This window comes from Malurus melanocephalus, unplaced genomic scaffold (assembly GCF_030028575.1).
Source record: "Malurus melanocephalus ecotype Western Australia unplaced genomic scaffold, MMel_1.1 scaffold_335, whole genome shotgun sequence".
NCBI classification, from domain to species: Eukaryota; Metazoa; Chordata; class Aves; order Passeriformes; family Maluridae; genus Malurus; species Malurus melanocephalus.
This window is the reverse complement of record NW_026623567.1, coordinates 227,155-246,956: the sequence shown is the minus strand read 5'-3', so window position 1 is coordinate 246,956 and position 19,802 is coordinate 227,155. Positions and strand designations below refer to the sequence as shown.

Below are 19,802 nucleotides of genomic sequence, written 5' to 3'. Positions count from 1 at the left end.
GTCTGCAGCTAAATGGGGAGCCTCCACTGGTATGTTGTTCCACATGATACTGATATGAAAAAAAAAAAAAAAAAGACTCAAACAGGTTGCTGTAAAGGGGAAACAAGGAATATCTGAACTAGGAAGCCTTATCTAACAATTAGCTAAACAAATGGAAAAAGAACATTAGCACAACAGTTTCCCTGAAAAGTTTCAAGGTGCAAATTAGAATTCATCCCTCCCCTGGTGTTATTTGCAAACTTGAAGATGGATAAAGGTAAACAAGCAGCTTTTCAAAACAAGGCCTTCGGTACTTGAGAAAACACTGGATTACTGAAGTGCAATCAGATTATTTCCAGGTCTCTAGTGTTCACAGTTCTGTCCAAAGAGCAAAGAGAAGAAAACATTTAACCATCAAAACTGTGTGTATGCCACATGCATCCATCATCACTGTCAGTCTACATCCAGGAGTGAGCACAGAACCACTTGGTCATAGTCCAACACCAGCACAGTAGGTTTTCTTTCTTTTTAWAAGAATTTTAGTTTTCAAAATTATGTACACAATTCTTAAACCATATTATGTCTAAATATTTTCAAGTTCAAAATTAAAAGGCCACACTTTCTTCACTAAAAAGTTAATGATTTTGATCACAATAAAATGTGATCAACAGAACCACAATAAGTCACTATTCCCATGGCCCAGTTCCTCATGGCCTAGAGGAAAGCCTCCATCAGGGTGTGCCCATGGGACTAAAATTCACAAGACGCARAGTGACAGAGGAGACTCATGAAACAGTTCAGTCTAGAAAAGTGCTACACTTTAATCAAAGAAAGTGCTACACATCACTGGAAGGAAACGTGGATAGAAAGGCTTGTTTTTTCYACTAGCATTCACTTCAACTGATCACACAGTCATTTATCCCATGGGAAGAGATCTCCTGCTGTGAACAAGGCCCTTTGGGGTTTGGCTCCAACACCAGAGAAGTCCTCTCTTACACAAACTGGCTTCCTGAAGCCTCTCTGACACACTATGCTGTACCACATCAGTGCTTGGCTTCTCAAGCACATGTGGCTTGAGATGCAGCCCTGCCTCTTACAGGAAATTCAGAATATTTTGTGTGTGTACAGCTTTATCACTCCTCCCTTCCAATCATCTGTGGAATTTCAGGTTGGAGTTACCTGCCTCAATGAAGTAAAAGACTATTCTACAGCAAGTAGAGAAGACAGCTAATACACTGCTAAGAGTCTGAAGAGACCTTGTAAGACCACGCAGGTCACCATCAAAACGTTACAGAACATGCCTAGGAGTGGAAAGGTCTGGTGTGTAGAGTTACATCAGACACCTTTTGAACTGTCAGCATCTTCAAGAGTAACATGTGCCATTTAACGTATCTCAGAAGAACCTTAAAGTACAACAGATGAGCTTCAATGAGGTTTGGAACTTCACAAGGGCTCAGCTGTGTCTTTGGGAGAGCTTTAACATTGGGCCTTAGCAAGTCCCTAAAAAGGCATCAGTTGGTGACTCCTTTTGAGAGAATTCAAGCTAAAAGCACTAAAGAATAAGCCTTCCCTCCAGTCTACACAATGGAAAAAGTGCCTTGAAAACAAGAAGCTGTAGTTAAGGCAAGGAGAGCAAAATGCAAGGAAGTTAACTGCCTAGCTAGAGGAAGAGAGAGATAGAGAAGTCAGCTTGGATTACCTGATGAAGCATCTATAGGTTTGGTCAATGAATTCACTGCACCATCTTCCTCAAAAGCCAATTTGGGACTAGAAGGTATTGTAGCAGCATCATTCAAGTTTTGATTACAGTTACCAGCAGAGATGCTGTCCGAGCTCAGTTTGGTTGACTTGGAATGTACTCCAATGTCAATGAACTCCTCAAAAGTCCATGAACCAGATTTTCCATTAAGATTCTGAATGAGTCCAATTGTATGATCGACTTCATGAACACCCAACTTCCCCGAGTCATCGATAACCATTTCTTTTGCAGGATGGCTAGGAGGAAAAAAAAAAAAAAATGGATACTCGTATTGCAATTTCCACATGTTTAACCTTTACATTGATTCCAGGCTAGACAATTAACAGTCTGCATACTCTGCAAAGCACTGAATATCCCAAAGGGCATTCCCAGACAAGTGCCAGCTGCCACACAGGATCTCCCCTCCAAGAGCCAATGGGGAAGAACAACTCAGCAATAAAAAGCCACTTTTTACTATACTAACAGCTCTCAGGTAAGGTCTGGCTCTAGAAATTTGCTATAATAATGTAATAAGTTTAAAGCCTTGCATCATTAAGTCTTGATTTYTGTAGTGCGTGTTTTTTCTTTTTTTCTCCAGCTAAGACTTTTTAAACACAAAACTAAGACACTCAGTATCAGAAGGCCAGCAATATTTAAAACAGATTCAAAATCTAAWCCCAAATTACTGATCAATTTTCATTCATTCTTAGGAGAATCATGAAAATGTCTTTATATTCCATCACTGGAGGAATGACATTAATTTATCATCACTTATAAAAAGGGTTCACAATATCATTTCTAAACCATTAGCATTTAGATGAACAACTGGAACAAGCATCAGAGGACAGATTTTCCAGTAGTAGACGAAAATGTTCTACATTCAAAAAGATAAAATCTGAAATACTRAAAAACCCAAATTCCTCACTAAGGGAGTCTTCTGCATTGCATCTGGTGTTTCAGCACAACTGAAAGTGTTYTGGAGCTTTCTGTAGGTTATTCTTCCTTTTCTGTGTCATCCTCCTCCTTCTTGTTTAATGTTTTGTTAATGAGAASAACTGCAAGGCATTTCAAGGGAAAAGGTTTCAAACCAGTGTCAGTCTTTATAATCAACACTGCCATGTGCTGGCTGTGTGTCTCACTTCTCAGCAAAGGCAACACTGTTAACATGRTGCCATCCAAACAAACAATTACCCTGAGCTAACTGCTCTGTGTGAGGCTGTGAGCTGACACCACATGCCTGGAGAAAGGCACACAGACATCACAAAGCCAGCAGGGTGCTGCAGACAGCACTGCATTTAATTTAGAGCTACCAATTTAAYTCAGACATTAAACATAGACAGAGATTTCTTGTGTGAGGGGTAAGTGCTTCCACAGTATAGCAGACTCACCTGGAATCCTTCAGTTCAGTAACAGACCCCTCATCACTTTTCAAGTCACTTCCATTCATGAACACTTCAGTGGCCTTCAGCTCTGACTCAGCTTGTTCCTCAGATTCTGCAGAGMTCATGCTTTGTGCAGTCTCTAAACAATCCTCTGCCTCCCCCTTCACTTCCTGGAGCAAGTCAACACCATTTAGCTTTCCTGAATGTTGGGGGAGGAGAAAAAATAAAACCATAAGCAAAAAAAGATCCTGAGTAACAGAAYTGCTGTTCTAGATGAATAAAATACAAGTGCCAAAATGACCTTTCCTAGCCAAAACTCAAGGCACTTGGCTTCAATAGATCTGCTGGTCTATAGACAAGTTGCCTAGAGCAACGTGAGTTTGTTTTTCATCTTTAAAAATCCACTTGTAAAATGAAAGCATGCTGCCTGCATTTCACTCTCAAATAATTCTGTTTGATTCTCTGTTCAAGGGAGTCCCCCTGACATTTCTGAGAGTGATGTCTCAGACCATCACAGTGCTGTTAAGTGTGACCTTTTAAYAGAGCTTAGACATCACTGAGACACTCACTGCCACCCAGACCTGACTCATCCAGCTTCCTTACCTGCTTGATCAGTCTTCTCCAGACCCAGCTCTTCCTCCTCTTCAATATCCTCTCCCTCCATCACTTCTGAGACAGACTTCCCTTCATTCTGCAACTGAATTGCCATAGAGTTACTTGGAATAACTCCTGACCCTCCAGAGTACCACAGATTTCAGTCACAGTTCCCATTCTGTGCCCCACAGTGAGGCCACATCAGTTGTAAGGCTCACAGCCAGCCAGGTCACTCAGCAGCATGAGCTCTGCTGAGCCAGAGCCTGTGGGACCCACTTCCACCTCCTACCTATTATTCCGAGTTCCTTTTCCCCTAATTTCCCCAATGTGCTAAAATATTTAAATATTTTATTTCAGCTGTTTGAATGTATGTTTGAATGTTCAAAGAAGAACTACTATTCCTCAATATGCACAATTTTTCCACAAAACTTAGGTCACTGCCTTAACAAAAATACATCTAATTTTACTGTAGCAATCTGAAGGGAATCCAAGACTTGCTTTAAACAAATACATGATGCCAGAAATCTAAGTTTTCTGGAGAGAAACAGTGCTGGCAGAACACATACAGTTAAAAACAAATCCATTACTACYCAGTGTTTGTTTAAAACCGAGCTGGAAGTGATAACACCAGATAACATTTTGTCTATAGACTTTAAACAAAAATGTAACAAAGACTCTTCAATAGAAYAAGCAAAACAGAAGAATGTGTGCAGTGGGAAGCTACTGGAAATTATTCTGATGCCCCAGAACTTTGCACTTCCTGTGGAAGCCAGTTTATGTAAGGATAACAGAGAAAGACAGGATAGAAGGCAGTAAGTCCTATTCTGTCATTATACAGATCAAAAAAAATAAAGTACCTTGGATTCGTTTTGATCTGATTTTCGTGTTCTTTTCATTATTTCTTCGATTCTCTGTTAAAACAGGGAAAACATTTGCAATWACATACAGAGCTTTATATTTCAGCATTCTGGTTAAATGTTCATCAACCATAATATATTTTTATATTTCATGAGTGTACGACTTTAATCACTGTTTTTAGAGTTCACAAACCATAGCTGGCATCCTTTAAAAAAACACACTTCTATTTAAATGTATCTGAGACCATTTGCCTGTTTATTTTAGGYTGAGAATTCCAAACAGGTTACCTTTTTTCTTTCAAGCCTTTCCTGCATATTTTGCTGCATAATCCTCTCCCTTTCCAGCCGCTGTCTTTCAGCCTCTTCTTGAGCTTTTGCTTCAGCCTCCTCCTTCTGAAAATAAAACAAAAAGAAAGGAGCACCCAGTGCATAAATCATTCCCAACAGTCAAAAGCAAAGCTTTTACAGATTSTGGTTCAACACAGACAGGAACATCAGACAATTACTATTTAATATGAACATACATTACGGCTAAATGTCAATTACCCAGCTACTGACATGAAAGATATATTACTTTGACATTCAGAAACTGAAACTCAACTATACTGAGATAATGCAAATGTTCTGAATGTTGCTGAGCTATTCAATGTTGTTCAAACTATGCTTTGGGATGAACATTTGGCTAAGAAGGACAATTTATAAAGTAACAAGACAGAAATTAAATTCTAAACATGTCAAGGTTAACTTAAAAATCTTGGCAGTCAGGTATTGCTACTAAGACACTTGGTGCTGAACTTCTATTCCTTCCACCCTGGAAAAAYTTTTCCAGTATGACTGGAAAGAAGATAGAAACACAGTTAATACTCTGGAGTAATTGTTGTAAACAAACATTTAAAGAAATGYCCAGACATATGGCAATGCTATTCATAAGATACAATTCTTCAAACACAAATAATTTCAATGTAAAACTGCTTTAGTTTTCAGAATTAATCTCACTTAAGGAAAGCYCACTTTCTGCAGAACAGTTCCCTTCAGTTCTAAGGATGCCTTTGTAAAGGTACATGGATATTTGCTGTGGAAGACTATTCAGCAACAGGAAAAGCAGACATGGAAACACTACCTATCYTTCTTTCAGAGGAATCAGAGTAAGCCAGATTACTTTCCAGACAGAACATCTCCTTGTAACTCACTGCAGTCTGCTGGTAAAGTGGGCTCAGTACAAATATTCTACATATGCAAAAGATCATCTGTGATGGCTAAAAAAAAAAATTCCAAAATAGCTGCTTCTGCCCACACCTGAACTTAGCAAATGCTGGGGAAAAAAATATAAATCACAGAGACCAGGGCATGGAAAGGAYCTACAGACATTTTCAAATCCATCCCAGACAGGATGAACTCAGTTTCTCATCTTGCCTGACAGAGGTTTGTCAAAACCATTATGTGAAAGAAAAATCAAAGACAACCCTCTCAAAACCACAGCAGCAGCTTTTTCCAGGAACACAGCTGGAGSCACAGACCTGCTGTTGAAGCTCTGCGAGTTTTTCCTGCTCTTCCTGCTCCCGGCGGATCCTCTCCTCTTCAGCTTGTCTTTGCTGTTCTTCATAAGTCAGTCTCTTCTCCTCCTCCTGCTTCCGGAGCTCCTCYTCCCGCTGTGCTTTTTCCTCAGCTGCTTTCCTGGCCATTTCTTCTTCTCTGATTCTGGAGTTTGCAAGGTACAGATTACARGGTATTTATTTCTTTAAAAGTGTGCACACACAAGAGACAGAGTAGGAAAACAAGGAAGTTCTAAACAATCCAGTCACAAAATAACTGGACAAAGACACTCTCTGGTGTGGATTTACAAATGCCACCATCCAGACTCGTCACAGTGCAAATCAGAATAGCTTGGGAGAAATTATCTGTGAGTAAATGCCCTTTGCTGATTAAGTCAAGGAAGGGTGTTCCAATAATGGAATGTTTGATTGAGAACTGGGTTAAGCAACTACCATTTAATAAAAACATCTGCAACCATAACATAAATGAAGCTTTTAATCACTGTTGAACATAAATTTAGTGGGAAGACTGTTTCTTGTAAAGCCTGAATTCAGAGATACAGTACAGGTGTACACTGCCAGATCATGCAGACATACAGAGYAGATCTGATGACATATTTCTGATAAAACACCTAGAGCAGATTACATCCAAGTTCTGACAGCTTTATATCCACAACTGGGAAACAGACAAAATCTGATGTTCCACCATGTTCACAAAGGCACAGACAGATGAGCCCTGATTTGGAATAGTTAGTCAGCACTAACTTAGCAATTTATTTGTAACAACTTCTATGCAGTGAACCAAATGCACACTGATTTAACACTTTGAGTTACTTGCTAGCAACATTTCTGATTGAGATTTCGTATCACCAAGATGAGATTTAATGTACCATCAAACCACACCCCTCCACAGAAAGTATTCCTCTACTGTTACCTTTCTTCTTCCTGTCTCTGTATTCTCTCTTGGTCTTCACGCTCTCTTTGCTCCCGTGCCAGACGTCGCTTCTCTGTCAAGATTTTTGCAGCTTCTTCAGCTGTGGTGGTCCCTGCTACTGTTTTGTTACCTGATTCTGCAAAGTTTAAAAGAATCTGTTAGAAAGCTCCAGTAAGTTAAAATCAATAAAGATGTTATCWTTGTGAGATGAGATCTTAGAGCCAACTGATTCAGTATCTTTTCCATCAGTGCTCATCACTCAGTAGTGCACTCCTATCTAAAAGCCTGCAAGAGCCAAAAGGGAGCCCTGAAGATGCAGAGCCACAATATCTCACTGACACTGAAATAATAGCAGCTCATTTCAACACTGATCCAGCCATATTCCAGATGACACACTTAAAGATACTCTCTGATTATCACAGCACTTAAAAACATGTTTCTGAAAATACACCCTTATTTCTGTAACACTTCAGCAGTGAAAAGAAAACTAGCAAAAAATACWGCTTTAGGAAATATCTTTCACTTCCTTCTAATAAAACTGAACGCACATGACCCTAAAGAAGAAATYATCATTCTTTTATTTTTCTTGTTTCATAACGTTAACATTCATGCCTTAATGAGTATCTTATGGTGCAAATAATCACCATTTTATCTGGTCCTGAAGGCACGTACTAATGACTTCAGTAATACCATATTYCTATACATTAGCAACAAATCAATTTCCAATTTACATGGAGATCAAAACAGCTTCAACCAACCAGGTGAGTAGATCTTTGCAGGTCCTGCTGCTTATGTTTCTTCATGTCCTGCCTGGTGTTATGGTTTCTGAACATCAGAGACACTATTATAACTTAACATTAGGAAAAACGTCAAAACAGAACCATTTTGCCATCCAGCTGCTCTCAATATGTATATTGAAAGAACTCTGATTTCTATCAGTTATTCCCATTCTCTAGAAATATTTCTCTTTGAATGTGACTTAAAATCTCATCATCTGAATATTCACATAATTAGCTCTTGATGTCAGTAGAACAGCAGCATCATAATGTTGGTGAAGACCTGCCTTTCTCCTTAGCATTTCATGAATCAGCACATACATGATTGCTTAACATTTATAGAGCCTTCAAGTCAAGGTAATTTTAATGAACTATGACATCAGGGTTTGACCACTTATTTTGCTTCTGATCTGAAGACAAAACATTCAGAAGACAATGTCATCATTAGGAACTTTAATACCTGAAAAGCTTCTTAAGCCTCATGGACACGTAATCACTACCTCCAGCTGCAGGGTATAATTACACAGAGCAAACCCTCAGCAGCTGAACCGTGGCTGTGTTTTGTGTATAAAAATTGTTGTTGTGGTCCCAGGAAAAGCATTTCAGTASTGATGGAGTACAGGCACAGAGAGTGTTCTAACATTTACGTTCAAAGCTGAGAAAACACCACCTCYCCAGACAACACTTTGCTTCTGATTTGGAAAAAAGCTGCAGACATATTGGTACTAACAAAAATCAGCCATGACTATTCCAAATCTGAACTCATTCAAAAGGGGTCCTTGTCAACCTGAGCAAGAAAGAGCACTTTGCATTTACAAAAACCATTAGCAGATCTGCCTRTTCAAGACAGGCAGATGCTTTTCTTCCTATATTCTGTAACTTACTAGGTTTCATTTACTGTTGCCAGTGTATGAAGAAGTCAAAATGTCTCTTCCTCTGCCCTATGAGTATATTACCAGTTCAGACTACTCACTTTTTACAGAGAAGGCCRTTTTCTGTTGARCATTTSCAATCTCTCCCAGTTGTATCAATTYCGGTTGACATTTAATGTCAGGTTTAACCTATTACCCCTCCTCAAAACTGAATCTAAATAAGACAACCTAATGCTCAGTAAGAAGCCTAAAGGTTTTAGACTTTAAAATTCTWGGGTTACAACATGATAATGACAGTTTAAATATGGTATCTGGTATTGATAGAAGAAAATTAGTCTCAACAGTTCAGAAACACTGCAGATATGAAAAGAACAGGGAAAAAAAACAAAAAGGAAGGGTTAGGGACCTTCCCACAGAATTTTACATACAGTTTTACTGATGCTTTCCATATAGGTACTTCAATACTGTTTTCATCTCCATGCACCCTGTACAGCCTGTTTCCATGTCCTGACATGAGACTTCCCCACATGAATGCTAGCATGCCTTAAGAAAATTCTGACAGACTTTTACACTCAGCTTCCTTTTCCTTGTATTCCTACTCACTAGTGGTAAGAACAGTCTTTTTATCAAAGGATCTTTTTGTAATGGAAGGGGAAAGAGAGAAATAGGCAAGAGAAACAATCTCTGAACACTTGCAAAATGTAGCTGGATGGAGGGAAGATTCCAACAGATTTCAAGGTAAGTAATTTATTCACAATTAATCTAGGAATCATATTTCAAAGCCTTCAATACCCAGATACAAAAAGTGAGGCTCCATGATAGTTTATTACCTATCATCATGCATAAGGTGAGAGCTCATGAAGGAGCACTTCTTATGCTTTAAGTTGAACAAGCCTTTTAATTCTCAGAGAAGCTGCGAGAGGCTGCTGCCAGAAATGACAACTGTTCCAAGTCACTGAAAAATAAAAWGTGTTTTACTGCAGAACAGTATATTGCAGTAGGAAGACACAAAAAACAAAGACAAAAACTTGATTGCTGTCAGCAACAGRCAAACAAGTCCAGTTTGAAGGAGAAGAGATGGGATGAAGGTACAAGTGCACGAAGCTGAAATTAGGCTAAACCTACAAGTCCTAGAGACCAATTTGCCACATGCCATTCACTGATGTGCTCTGACTTCAGAAGCTGTCTGGGATAGRGAATTGCACCAACCCACAAGGGTGAACTGCTGACACAGATGTATAAAATGAAAACTGCCTTGAAAATTGAAAGCAACATTTTCTTTTTAAGAAAAAAGATTTTGCCTCAYTTAGCAATATTGCAGTGTACCAAAATGTTCAAAGAGATAAGTGAAATCATCTCTRTGTTGAAGAACATGCCCACTATTTCCTTCTGTTCTGTGCGTCAAAGAGCTTTGCCCAGCCCCAGATGGAATCACTACAAAGATGACTATCTTGAGATTAGAAATAAACTACAAGGGAAACAGATAAACTGGGTTAATACAGTTTCAGAAGTCAGCATAGAGAGGAGACAGATCAGGCATCCAAGGAACAAGGASAGGTGTTCTTGTTCCAGAACAACTRCAAGATACAGGACTAGGACACGTTGTTATGGAAGATTCAAGCCAACTGATGACATTGTTCAGAAGTGATGATGCTCTGAGGCACACAAGACATTTATCAGTAGTATGGCAGCACATCGAAGGATGGACGTTCTCACTGCAAAGACAAAGAATGTGACACCAAAGATGGATGTGCAACTTGGTACAAACATCCACCTCTGACAGCCAGGCTTCCTTCCACAGGAACACATGCTCACAGAGCTGTACCATGAGTTCTTCAGATGAGTGACACTTCTTCACATCCAACATGAGCAGTTTCAGAAGGAGCCTCAGAAGTGGCAGAGAACAGCAGCAGCTGAGGAATGCACACAGGACCCCCACATGCAGTAAAACATGCAGCAAGCACATGTTCCCACTTACCTGGTGTCTGAGGGGTTCACCCCAGCACTGCCCACTGGCTGTAGCTTACATTCTAAAGATCCCTCCTTTTCCTGTCAAAGGCCCTTAAGCCCTTCTCCACAGTGTCTATCTGCCAGACTTCATCAGAAGGCTCTCCCAGATTCTGCTGGAGATGGCAGCTGGCATTTTTTCCAGTGAGGGACACAGGCTGAGCTCACATGGCCCAAAGAAGAGGACTAGGACACTAACTGCTTATCCAGTGTATGGCTCTCCTTAATCTATCAGGGTAATTTCTCAGTGGGACCCATGAACTGATCACTCTTCCCAAGGCAGCAATGATTACACATTCACTGGAACTGAGGCTGAGGCAGCCTTTGAGTGTTGTGAAAGCTCTCTCAGCCTGTCATGAACAGGAGCTGATTTTGTCRCCCAAGCAGGTCTCTACAGAAGCACTTTAAATACCACCAACTGAACTGAAAGACCTTTGTGTAGTTTAACTACTGACTTTATAAACCTAAGCTAGTAGATCCCTCAGCTAGAGTAGCTGAAGCCCAAAAGGCAAAGAAGATTTCTGCTTTTCTTAAAATTACAGTACAAGCAGTAATATCAAAAGCTTCTGACTTAAATCTCCAAGTCAAATAAACTGCATTAAAATTCACATCCCAAAGTCATACCATGCAAAATTATTACATAATCAGCGATGAACAGCTTTTGCTTTAAAGCATCCTACCCTCCAGTGCTCTGCCTCACGAACCAGTTGCTCCCCAATCCCAGCACACATTGGAGAGGCCTCAAGCAGGARTGAGTCAGGCACTGAGAAACACCCACCTTCTTTGGTCTTTGTGCTAGCTGCTCCTGCATCCCTGTCCAAGGCTGGGGAAGCACTTTGCTCTTGTCCTGYTCCTTCTGTGCTCTTATCCTTTGGTTTGCTCTCTGCTTCAGTTTTCTTTTTGGTAATGTTTACAACACCTGGAGTGAGAGGTGGACGCTGGATGGGTGCTGGTTTAGAGACTGGAGTAGGAGATGGTGGTCTTTGTTTCGACACGCCAGGTGAAGGTGGGCGAGTCTTCTGTCTGTTGAAATAAAGAATATTTTTCAGAGCTAACAATGAAAACCTCAACCACGCATCTGAGGAGAGCAGTCTCCTTTGTTTAGTTTATATTACATACCTCACTTTTAAAAATAAATCCACCCWCAAACTACTGGTGCCTTCCCCATAAAACTCAAACCAGGATTCCAAAACACCCTGGGCGTGCCACTTGTGGGCTAACATCAAAACAGGACTGCTAGCCCAGATCTCCATCTACTCCATATCTAGGATGAACCTTGTAATTCCAATCCAAAAAACTTCCTACACTAATACAGGTAGATCAGTTTATTCAAAAGCTTGCAGGCCTCCTGTTGGTTTTAGTGAACAGACTGCACAGAAAATCAGGGTGTATTATGTCTGCACAACAAAGGTTGAAGGAAAAGCTGCATCCTTWCTGGGAAGGGAAATTGGACTGAAAATGAAGTCTTTTCTGTACAAACAAAGCATAGCACAGGTCATTCAAACTCTAAGAGCACAGCTATCTTGAAACAGGAAGCAGCCTTCATTTTGTGCTGAATAGAAGGTGTTCAACCTGGACACATAGCTGACTGCAGAAGGGGTTTAACCTGGACACACACCTGACTGCAGAAGGGGTTTAACCTGGACACATACTGGACTGCAGAAGGGTTTAACCTGGACACATACTGGATTGCAGAAGGTGTTTAACCTGGACACATACTGGACTGCAGAAGGTGTTTAACCTGGACACATACCTGACTGCAGAAGGGTTTAACTGGACACATAACTGACTGCAGAAGGGTTTAACTGGACACATACCTGACTGCAGAAGGGGACGGAGGACGCTTCACCAAATTAGCAGGAGAGGGGGATCTTCTACAGGCAGACACGGATGGTGAGGGAGGGCGCCTCAAACCAGAACCTGGGGATGGTTTTTCTGTCTCTGACTTCTACAAGATACATAAAACCAAAATACACTAGGATACACTGCAGACAGAGGAGCTGCTATTCAAACAAACATACAAGCTCTCAACAAGATGCACTTTGAATTTCCTTTATGTTCAAAACACAGACCAGGTCTGTGTTTAATTTTTACAATTTACAAATTAAACTTCGGGAACCATAAGCAGCAAACAATATGCCTTCAAGATACAAGAGAGAATCAAGTACTGTAAAATTCCAATTTGATTTTAATACTCCATATTTTTCAGGCAAATGCTATTGTACATTTCATTAATGCTTATTGAAAGCAACTGCAAAGAAGTGAAAYAGGATCCCATCCTGAGCTATTCCAAGGCCCCAGATTATTAGAAACTTAATTTCTGTGCATTTTCAACGAACCTGGGTTGAATCAGGTGAACTTGCATCAGATGAAGATACAGAGGACTTCAAYCTGTCGATGCTACGGCTGCGCACGGGCACTTTGGGAGCTGGGACTGGGGAATTGATGGAACTGGCTGAAGCTGAACGAGGACAGAGGTGAGATTCTATAAAAGTTAGGAATTTGACAAGACAAAACAAGAACCAAGTGCACAGCATAAGAACAGGAGAGAAGGAAGAGGGAGAAAAAGAGAAAGAGATTGTGTGTGTTAGAAACCATACAGGGAAACACCGCAGGCAGTGCACAGTGCAACGGGTCACGGACAGACACCACCACCACACAATTAGTACTTGGGAAGCAACAGCACCAAGAATAAAACCACTCTAAAAGCAGCAGTCTGGAGTAGATAAAAATAAAATGCTTTTCCAAAAATTGACTATATTTTCAGTACACCAGTGATGCTTTAATTTTAATCAAGTTGCATTTGATCACAAATGCTTCAGTTTTAATGGCTTGGCATCTTTCCTGACAACTTCTTCATTACAGGATCAGATTTTAAGCATGTTTTCTTTATACTCAAGGAGGAAACCATCCTTCTTTTCAAAGATGGTGTAAATGAAATGTATCAAGAGAAAAAAGGACAACTACTTAACTACGATACCTTTCCTACCTGAAGTGTCAATCTCTTCACATATAAGGTATTCAAAGAAATTTTATCTTATTACTTTTTTTCACTAACATGATCATAGATTAGCACACATAAATGCAAAAATATTCTAAAACTAGATACTGGATTCTTCTATAACCAAAAAAAATAGCATTAGATGCCAGCACTTAGTTTTGTAACTTTATGGAAAATACATTTTATTTTTGTATTTGCAGCATTTGTGCAAGGAGACCTGCATTCTGTTTGTGCAGAGGTTGTGCTAAAGCACAGGTACTTTTCTACTGAAATGAAAAAAGTACCTCTAAGTAAATGAAAAAAATGTATCTTTAATTCAGTGAGTGTCACATGCTAACAGTAACAGCAAAAAAAGATGGTATTTCCCCACAGAACATGAACTGAAGTATTCATGGTAAAATAAGAGCAGCACATACACAGGTGTGTAAAAATATGACTACTGACAATAAACCAAAAAATAAAAACTGATTATTACACAAACAGTGTGGAGATGCCACCATCACCAACAAGGACCAAGTGAAGTGGTGTGGTGCAAGGTAAAAAATAAAGATGGGATAACATACTTAAGAGAAAACAAAACTTGGAACACACATTGTAAAATAAAGAGGAGAAAGGACTCCACATTGGTTCCAGARATGCATTTACTGGGGCATTATTAACTAATCAGTAACAATTCCAGGATATGTGGATGCAGATAGGGGCTTTGTCCGTGATGCAAATCCCTGCTCTAGTACTAAACTGAGCCCCAGTGTGGACATATCAGCTCAATCTGGACCAACATAAAACTGCTTGAGCCAGCCAGGGTTTCTCTCTTCTCCTATTATGCCTCAACTTCTACAATCAGCTGAACAAAGCCAGGTCAGGGATCCCTGTACTTATCGTAAGATAACCCCATTGTTACACTCCTGCAAGAGTTTCTTCCCCTAAACAAACTTAGGTTGTGCACTTTGAAATTACTGGTTGGTTTGGAGTTTTTTTTCCCCTTTCATTTCCTAATAGTGTTATGATCAGAATGTCTCAGATTGATTTGAGGCTACAAATGCAGATCTCTGTCAGTTAAAAAAACCACACACAAAAGCCCCAGAACGAACACCAGCATCTGGTTCTCTGCAGAGCAAGTAAACCAGCACTGCAGTTTAAAAGCCAGTATTATTCTATGGTTTTGTAAAGTAAACATGCAACAYAGCATATGAATTGGGTATTAATGACCACAGAAAATACTGGGTAAGTAATATTACACACAACCACGTATTAACTGTCTGATTGACACCRAAGTGCAGCACAGTTAGCAACTACCATCTAAGCTCTCACTTGAAGAGCAACTGTGTAAGACTTTGAGGCTTTGCTGCCCTCCTGTTACCTGAGGGGTCCTGTCCATCAGCCAAGGTAGCAGCACTTTTACTCCTAGCTAGGGAGGCCTGTGTGGGGGCGAGGAGGCGGCTGATTACGCTACTGTCCAGGGGACTGAGCTGGGAGCGACGAGCTGAATGACAGGAACAAATCAAAAAGGATCCAACATGAAATCATATCATGGAAAAGACAAGCAGCACAAAGCAAAGGAAGACTGAGCAAATCGTTGCAAATCGTAACGGTTTTGAAGAGCAATAGTGTAGTCATGGAGAGGGAAAACCAAACTAAAGGCACAGAAGGGTTAAGCACTGCAATCTCTTATGTTGCACTTCTTGCTCTGGCCTTGCTTAGTCATTTTAATGTGCAGAGACTGGCACGTGTACAACAGAGATGAATGCTGAATCCAGCCAAAGTATGAGACCTTTTTGACTGAGTTCTTCAGAGATACATTCTCTAGATTGCAGGAAAGGCTGTTTTGACATAATAAACAGAAGACTTGCAAGTCAAAGGGAGCGGTTATGGTCAAGCATCATCTGCACACACAGATTCACATGGATGGCACCCATCATTCTCTCATACAGGAAAGATTCTGAAGCAGAATGCAATTTCAACTGTTGGCAACAGCTGCTAAAAAGGAAAGTTTCAGAACTGTTAATTCAGAGGGAAAARCATGTTAGAGAAGGTGCTATTCTTCAGGTTTAGGAGGAATTCCTAGGAAAGAGGTTATTTGTAGCCTAATGGGGAATACACAGATGAAAAGACACTGAGCTGAGAACAGTTTCCTCCTTCATGCAAAGGTTTACACCAGCAGCAGGAACAGAGAAGTTGGTTTTTAACTGAATGATGAAAGAAAACTTAGAAAAGCAAAGGTAAGATTTAACTAAGTGAACAGAGCAGTGATATTTTTACTATTTCTGACATTTAAATCCACCAGCTCTCAAATACATTGCTCTCTTAAGCAGAGAGAGACGTTACTATCTGCTTACAGTGCCATTTAAAAAAGACAAAGGCCTTCTCAGAGGATTTCTTTTTTGTCCAAAAGGATAAATTTAACCTTTACCATTTTATCTTTAACACTAGGTAACTAAAAAGCCATTACAGTTCCTAGAAATTTAAGAACCTAGGAAACTAATAAAAGTTTATCCATATTTTGCTGTCCTATCCATATTTTGCTGTCAGTGGCTTTAAAAAATACTCATTTTATGAAACAACCACCTGGTTTTTCTTCCTTTTTCACTTTTTCTAGTTCTGGAGAGGATTGGGGTTTACTACTCATTCTACTCAAAGAAGTGCTCCTCTTCTTTTCTGTTCCGCCTAGAGACCAAGCGTAAGGAAAATTATTTTTAACAAGGTATTTATATATATGGTTTTCTAAAACGCCATGCCATGCTTTGTTTTTAGTAATCAGCTAAACCCATCAATATATCATGATGAAGCACTATTTTCTCATTAGTTAAATGGTTTGGCCATTTAACTCCCCCCACCCTTCCACTTTTCAGAGGAATAAGGCTGGTTTAGAGACAGTTACCCAATATCTGGCACTGCAGTGTGGACAATGGTATTTATGCCACAGTGACCAGGCTACATGAATGCCTAAGTGAAAACATTTATAAAGAAACTGGGACATGATTTCAATYCAGCTTCAAATATCCCATTCACTGCCTCCCAATTCTCAAAACAAACTGGTTTCTAGCACCTTTCTGTTCCACATGCGAACCTTTGGGTGCTGACTGCTGGGAATGTGAAGAAACTTTGTTATTCAGTCTGTTTAATGAGGCACTTCTCTTTGTGGTACCTGGAAGTGAAAGTGCATTGATTAATTATGCTGAAAAGCCCAGAGGTTCCCTCCAACACCTGCCCCGCTTCCCTAAGAGAGAGAAGAATGATTAAGTCACTTTATAATATTGAATTTTTCAAAAGCAGAAAAACTGGATCAGGGGAGAATCGCTCTATATAAAGTATTATCACTTATATTCCTGTGAATTTCTGATCACAACAGCAGGATGTCAGTCATAACAGATTCTTCTTTGATCTACTGAGGCCATCCTTGTACACCTTTTAAAATAAATGACAATTTTTAAAGAAAATTTTTCACATTCTCTATGAGTATGAGTGAGCCTAGAATTAATGCAGAACAGTGTTAATTGGGGATACTCCACTGATCCAGGACAGGCATCATCTTCTCATTTCCACATTCTGCTCCTTCACCCTCCCAGGCACACATGCATGATAGAAGCAATCTGGTTCATTCTGTGACTCTATTTTCTGACCTCTGAATTTACCCATCTTTTTACCTAACAGACGTTTCCCCCTGAGTGTCAGATTGAGAGCACAGGATCACTCTAAGTCAATCTCTACACCCTGACCACGTAGATCACTTGGATCATTTGGAGTCCTGTCCAAATGTGTTGTATTTCAGGCCACCTGAGASTATTTTCTCCAGAGCAACTAAGAATTCGCAAAGGATTTCAAGATATGACAGCAAGTTYGAAAGCAATCCCAATTAGTTGATAATTAGCGACTTCCTTTGTAAGCAGTTTAATTTGTACTTTACAGCCCTGCTTCTGACTCATACCCAGAGCTGAACCCTGCAGACACATAATATATAAATACAATTTAAAGTCACAAGCAGCCTCCAGTGACTCAGAACTCCTGCCAGGATAGATATAGTCACTGATTTCCCCACCAGGCATCAGTGTGTGAGCACTAATTTTTCTGCTGCATCACCTTCCAGCATGAACCAGCAAAACCACCTTTAGCTGTGTCTGTGTCAGGGATTCTTCTAGCACAGTTTGCTTGATCAAAGGCTGCAGATTGGCAGAACACTGCAGTACAGACCTAGTTGAATCTGCTTTTGTGTATTAAATAAGCTTTTAGCTTATTCATTCATTTTGGAAAAACAAAACAAAACAAAAAAACAAAACAACAAAGCAAAAAACTCCAATATTTGCAATACAGGCAGATTGCTATGAAACACTGGGAAGATTCCCAATAAGGAAATCTCATGCTTAACCAAGGCAAAATATGTACTCCTACAAATAGTTTATTCATCTTAAAAAGTAGATTAGGACAATTCCTTGTTGAAATTAAGCTGATTTTTTTCTTCCCATTGGCAATCAAATGACTGAAGCTGTCTAACARAACAAGATAAATTTTATTTTGGTACTATTTCTATTTTGCTAAAATTTCAGGGTGTGAATTAAGGCATGCAGATCCATAGAGATGATCGGAAATGATCTGTGAATCATTCACCAAGATTTGACTTTAGTAACAGAATTACAGAAATAAAAAAATAAAAGGCCAGCAATTTTTACCGTCATTCTTCTCCTCTAACAGAGATCACATCAACTGGGTCAAAGCCCTGAACAGTCAAGCTGGATTAACAAATTGCATGAAATGCATCTGAGATCAAAATATGAAGGGAAGCACAGAGCAGGGGAGGAGGGAGGAGTTTCAGTGYACCTCCTGTCTCCTCCCCAGCAGCCACACACCCCACTTACTTCGGTCAGAGGTGTTTAAAAGCGCTGCAGAYGAGGACAGGCGTTTGCTCACGGCAGCCTCTGCCTGTTTGAGGTTGGCTGTGGAGGGCGAGCGTTTGCTGGCTGTGGAGAGAAGKGATGACTTTAGAACTGCCTTCTTACTGAGCCTTTCACACCTTGCTGAGAGCTCACTCTCCAAGTATTACATCCTGAAAGTTATTTCCACTTTCATTTTWCAAGGAACACAAATAATTTTGTTTTTCTTCAAATAAGTTTGATGCCATTAGCACCAGTTGGGACAGGCACACGAAGGCAAAGTTTAGCGAAGTCATGCCAGGATTTATGCATATGGGTGCAAACACAGGATTTCTAAACCCTGCTCTCCTAACACTTAAATACAAAAGATACTGAGGTTGTGTGTTGTTACCAGACTGGCAAGACAGATAAAGTTACAACAAAACCTGGAAAATTTCTTTCTACATGCCTTCCACATAGGTATGTAAAAACAATTTTTTTAGCTAATAAATCCAAACCAAAACAAATTATTTTGGAGGGATAAAACCAAGTCTTGAGAAAAGGCAAGAAAGTATTCCTATTTCTGACAGATTGACAATGGCTGCTGTAGTTTAAAAATTTCCAATTTTTCTCCGAAAGCTTCTCTTAAGTTAATGTTTCCTATCAAATCTGCAGTTATTTTGGAAAAAAAACAACAAAACAAACCTGCCACAAAAGGCATGAATTTTTTTTTTGGTATGTGCATACACACAGACACATATACATACATAAAAATCACATATTGTGTGGCAGATTTTATTACAAGGCAGATAAATACCTGCTTTTTAAATTTAAATAATGTACTTTCAGGATGAACACTACTCCAGAGTGTGAAAGCTTTGGGAAAGCATGTACCTGATGCTATAGAAACTCAATAAGCAGAAAACATTAATGCACACAAAATGGTCCAGACCAGCATAACAAACACGAAATTCTATATATCTCGCACAAGTAAATTATTTTACTGACACACTGGACAGCACAGACRATTAATCTGAACTCATTAGTGCATAAGTACCAAAGGACAAAGCAGCACTACTCACCACAGAGGCAGCATCTTTTCCCCTTGCCAGCATGCTACAACAGCCCCTTATAACCAGAGCCAGGACATAAGGATTTCTATGGACAGCCCTACTGGAAGCTCTTGTAACAGTGAACAAGAGCAAATCCCCATGGGATACGAGGGAGAGAGGGAGATCTACCAAATCTGGTTAAGAAATTAAGATCTGGGTGTAGTGGATGCTTTC

The 19,802-nt window shown here is 39.8% G+C and overlaps 1 protein-coding gene across 2 annotated transcripts in view; it reads right to left on the bottom strand.

Moving 5' to 3' along the window:
* Positions 1-61: 61 nt before the first annotated feature.
* Positions 62-19,802, bottom strand: part of MAP7D3 (MAP7 domain containing 3) — a 40,867-nt gene continuing 21,126 nt past the window's right edge. The window contains exons 7-21 of one of the 2 annotated variants that reach the window (XM_057377971.1): positions 18,523-18,624; positions 16,719-16,817; positions 16,238-16,336; positions 15,033-15,155; positions 13,011-13,156; positions 12,489-12,619; positions 11,450-11,694; positions 7,017-7,152; positions 6,068-6,248; positions 4,839-4,943; positions 4,551-4,604; positions 3,703-3,796; positions 3,106-3,298; positions 1,679-1,974; positions 62-357 (exon numbers count right to left, since the gene is read on the bottom strand). In XM_057377971.1, the coding sequence (XP_057233954.1) occupies positions 350-357; positions 1,679-1,974; positions 3,106-3,298; positions 3,703-3,796; positions 4,551-4,604; positions 4,839-4,943; positions 6,068-6,248; positions 7,017-7,152; positions 11,450-11,694; positions 12,489-12,619; positions 13,011-13,156; positions 15,033-15,155; positions 16,238-16,336; positions 16,719-16,817; positions 18,523-18,624 (2,012 nt within the window). In that variant the 3' untranslated portion in view covers positions 62-349. Of the gene's footprint in view, positions 1,975-3,105; positions 3,299-3,702; positions 3,797-4,550; positions 4,605-4,838; positions 4,944-6,067; positions 6,249-7,016; positions 7,153-11,449; positions 11,695-12,488; positions 12,620-13,010; positions 13,157-15,032; positions 15,156-16,237; positions 16,337-16,718; positions 16,818-18,522; positions 18,625-19,802 lie in introns of both variants that reach the window. The other variant, XM_057377969.1, reaches the window with a different exon arrangement.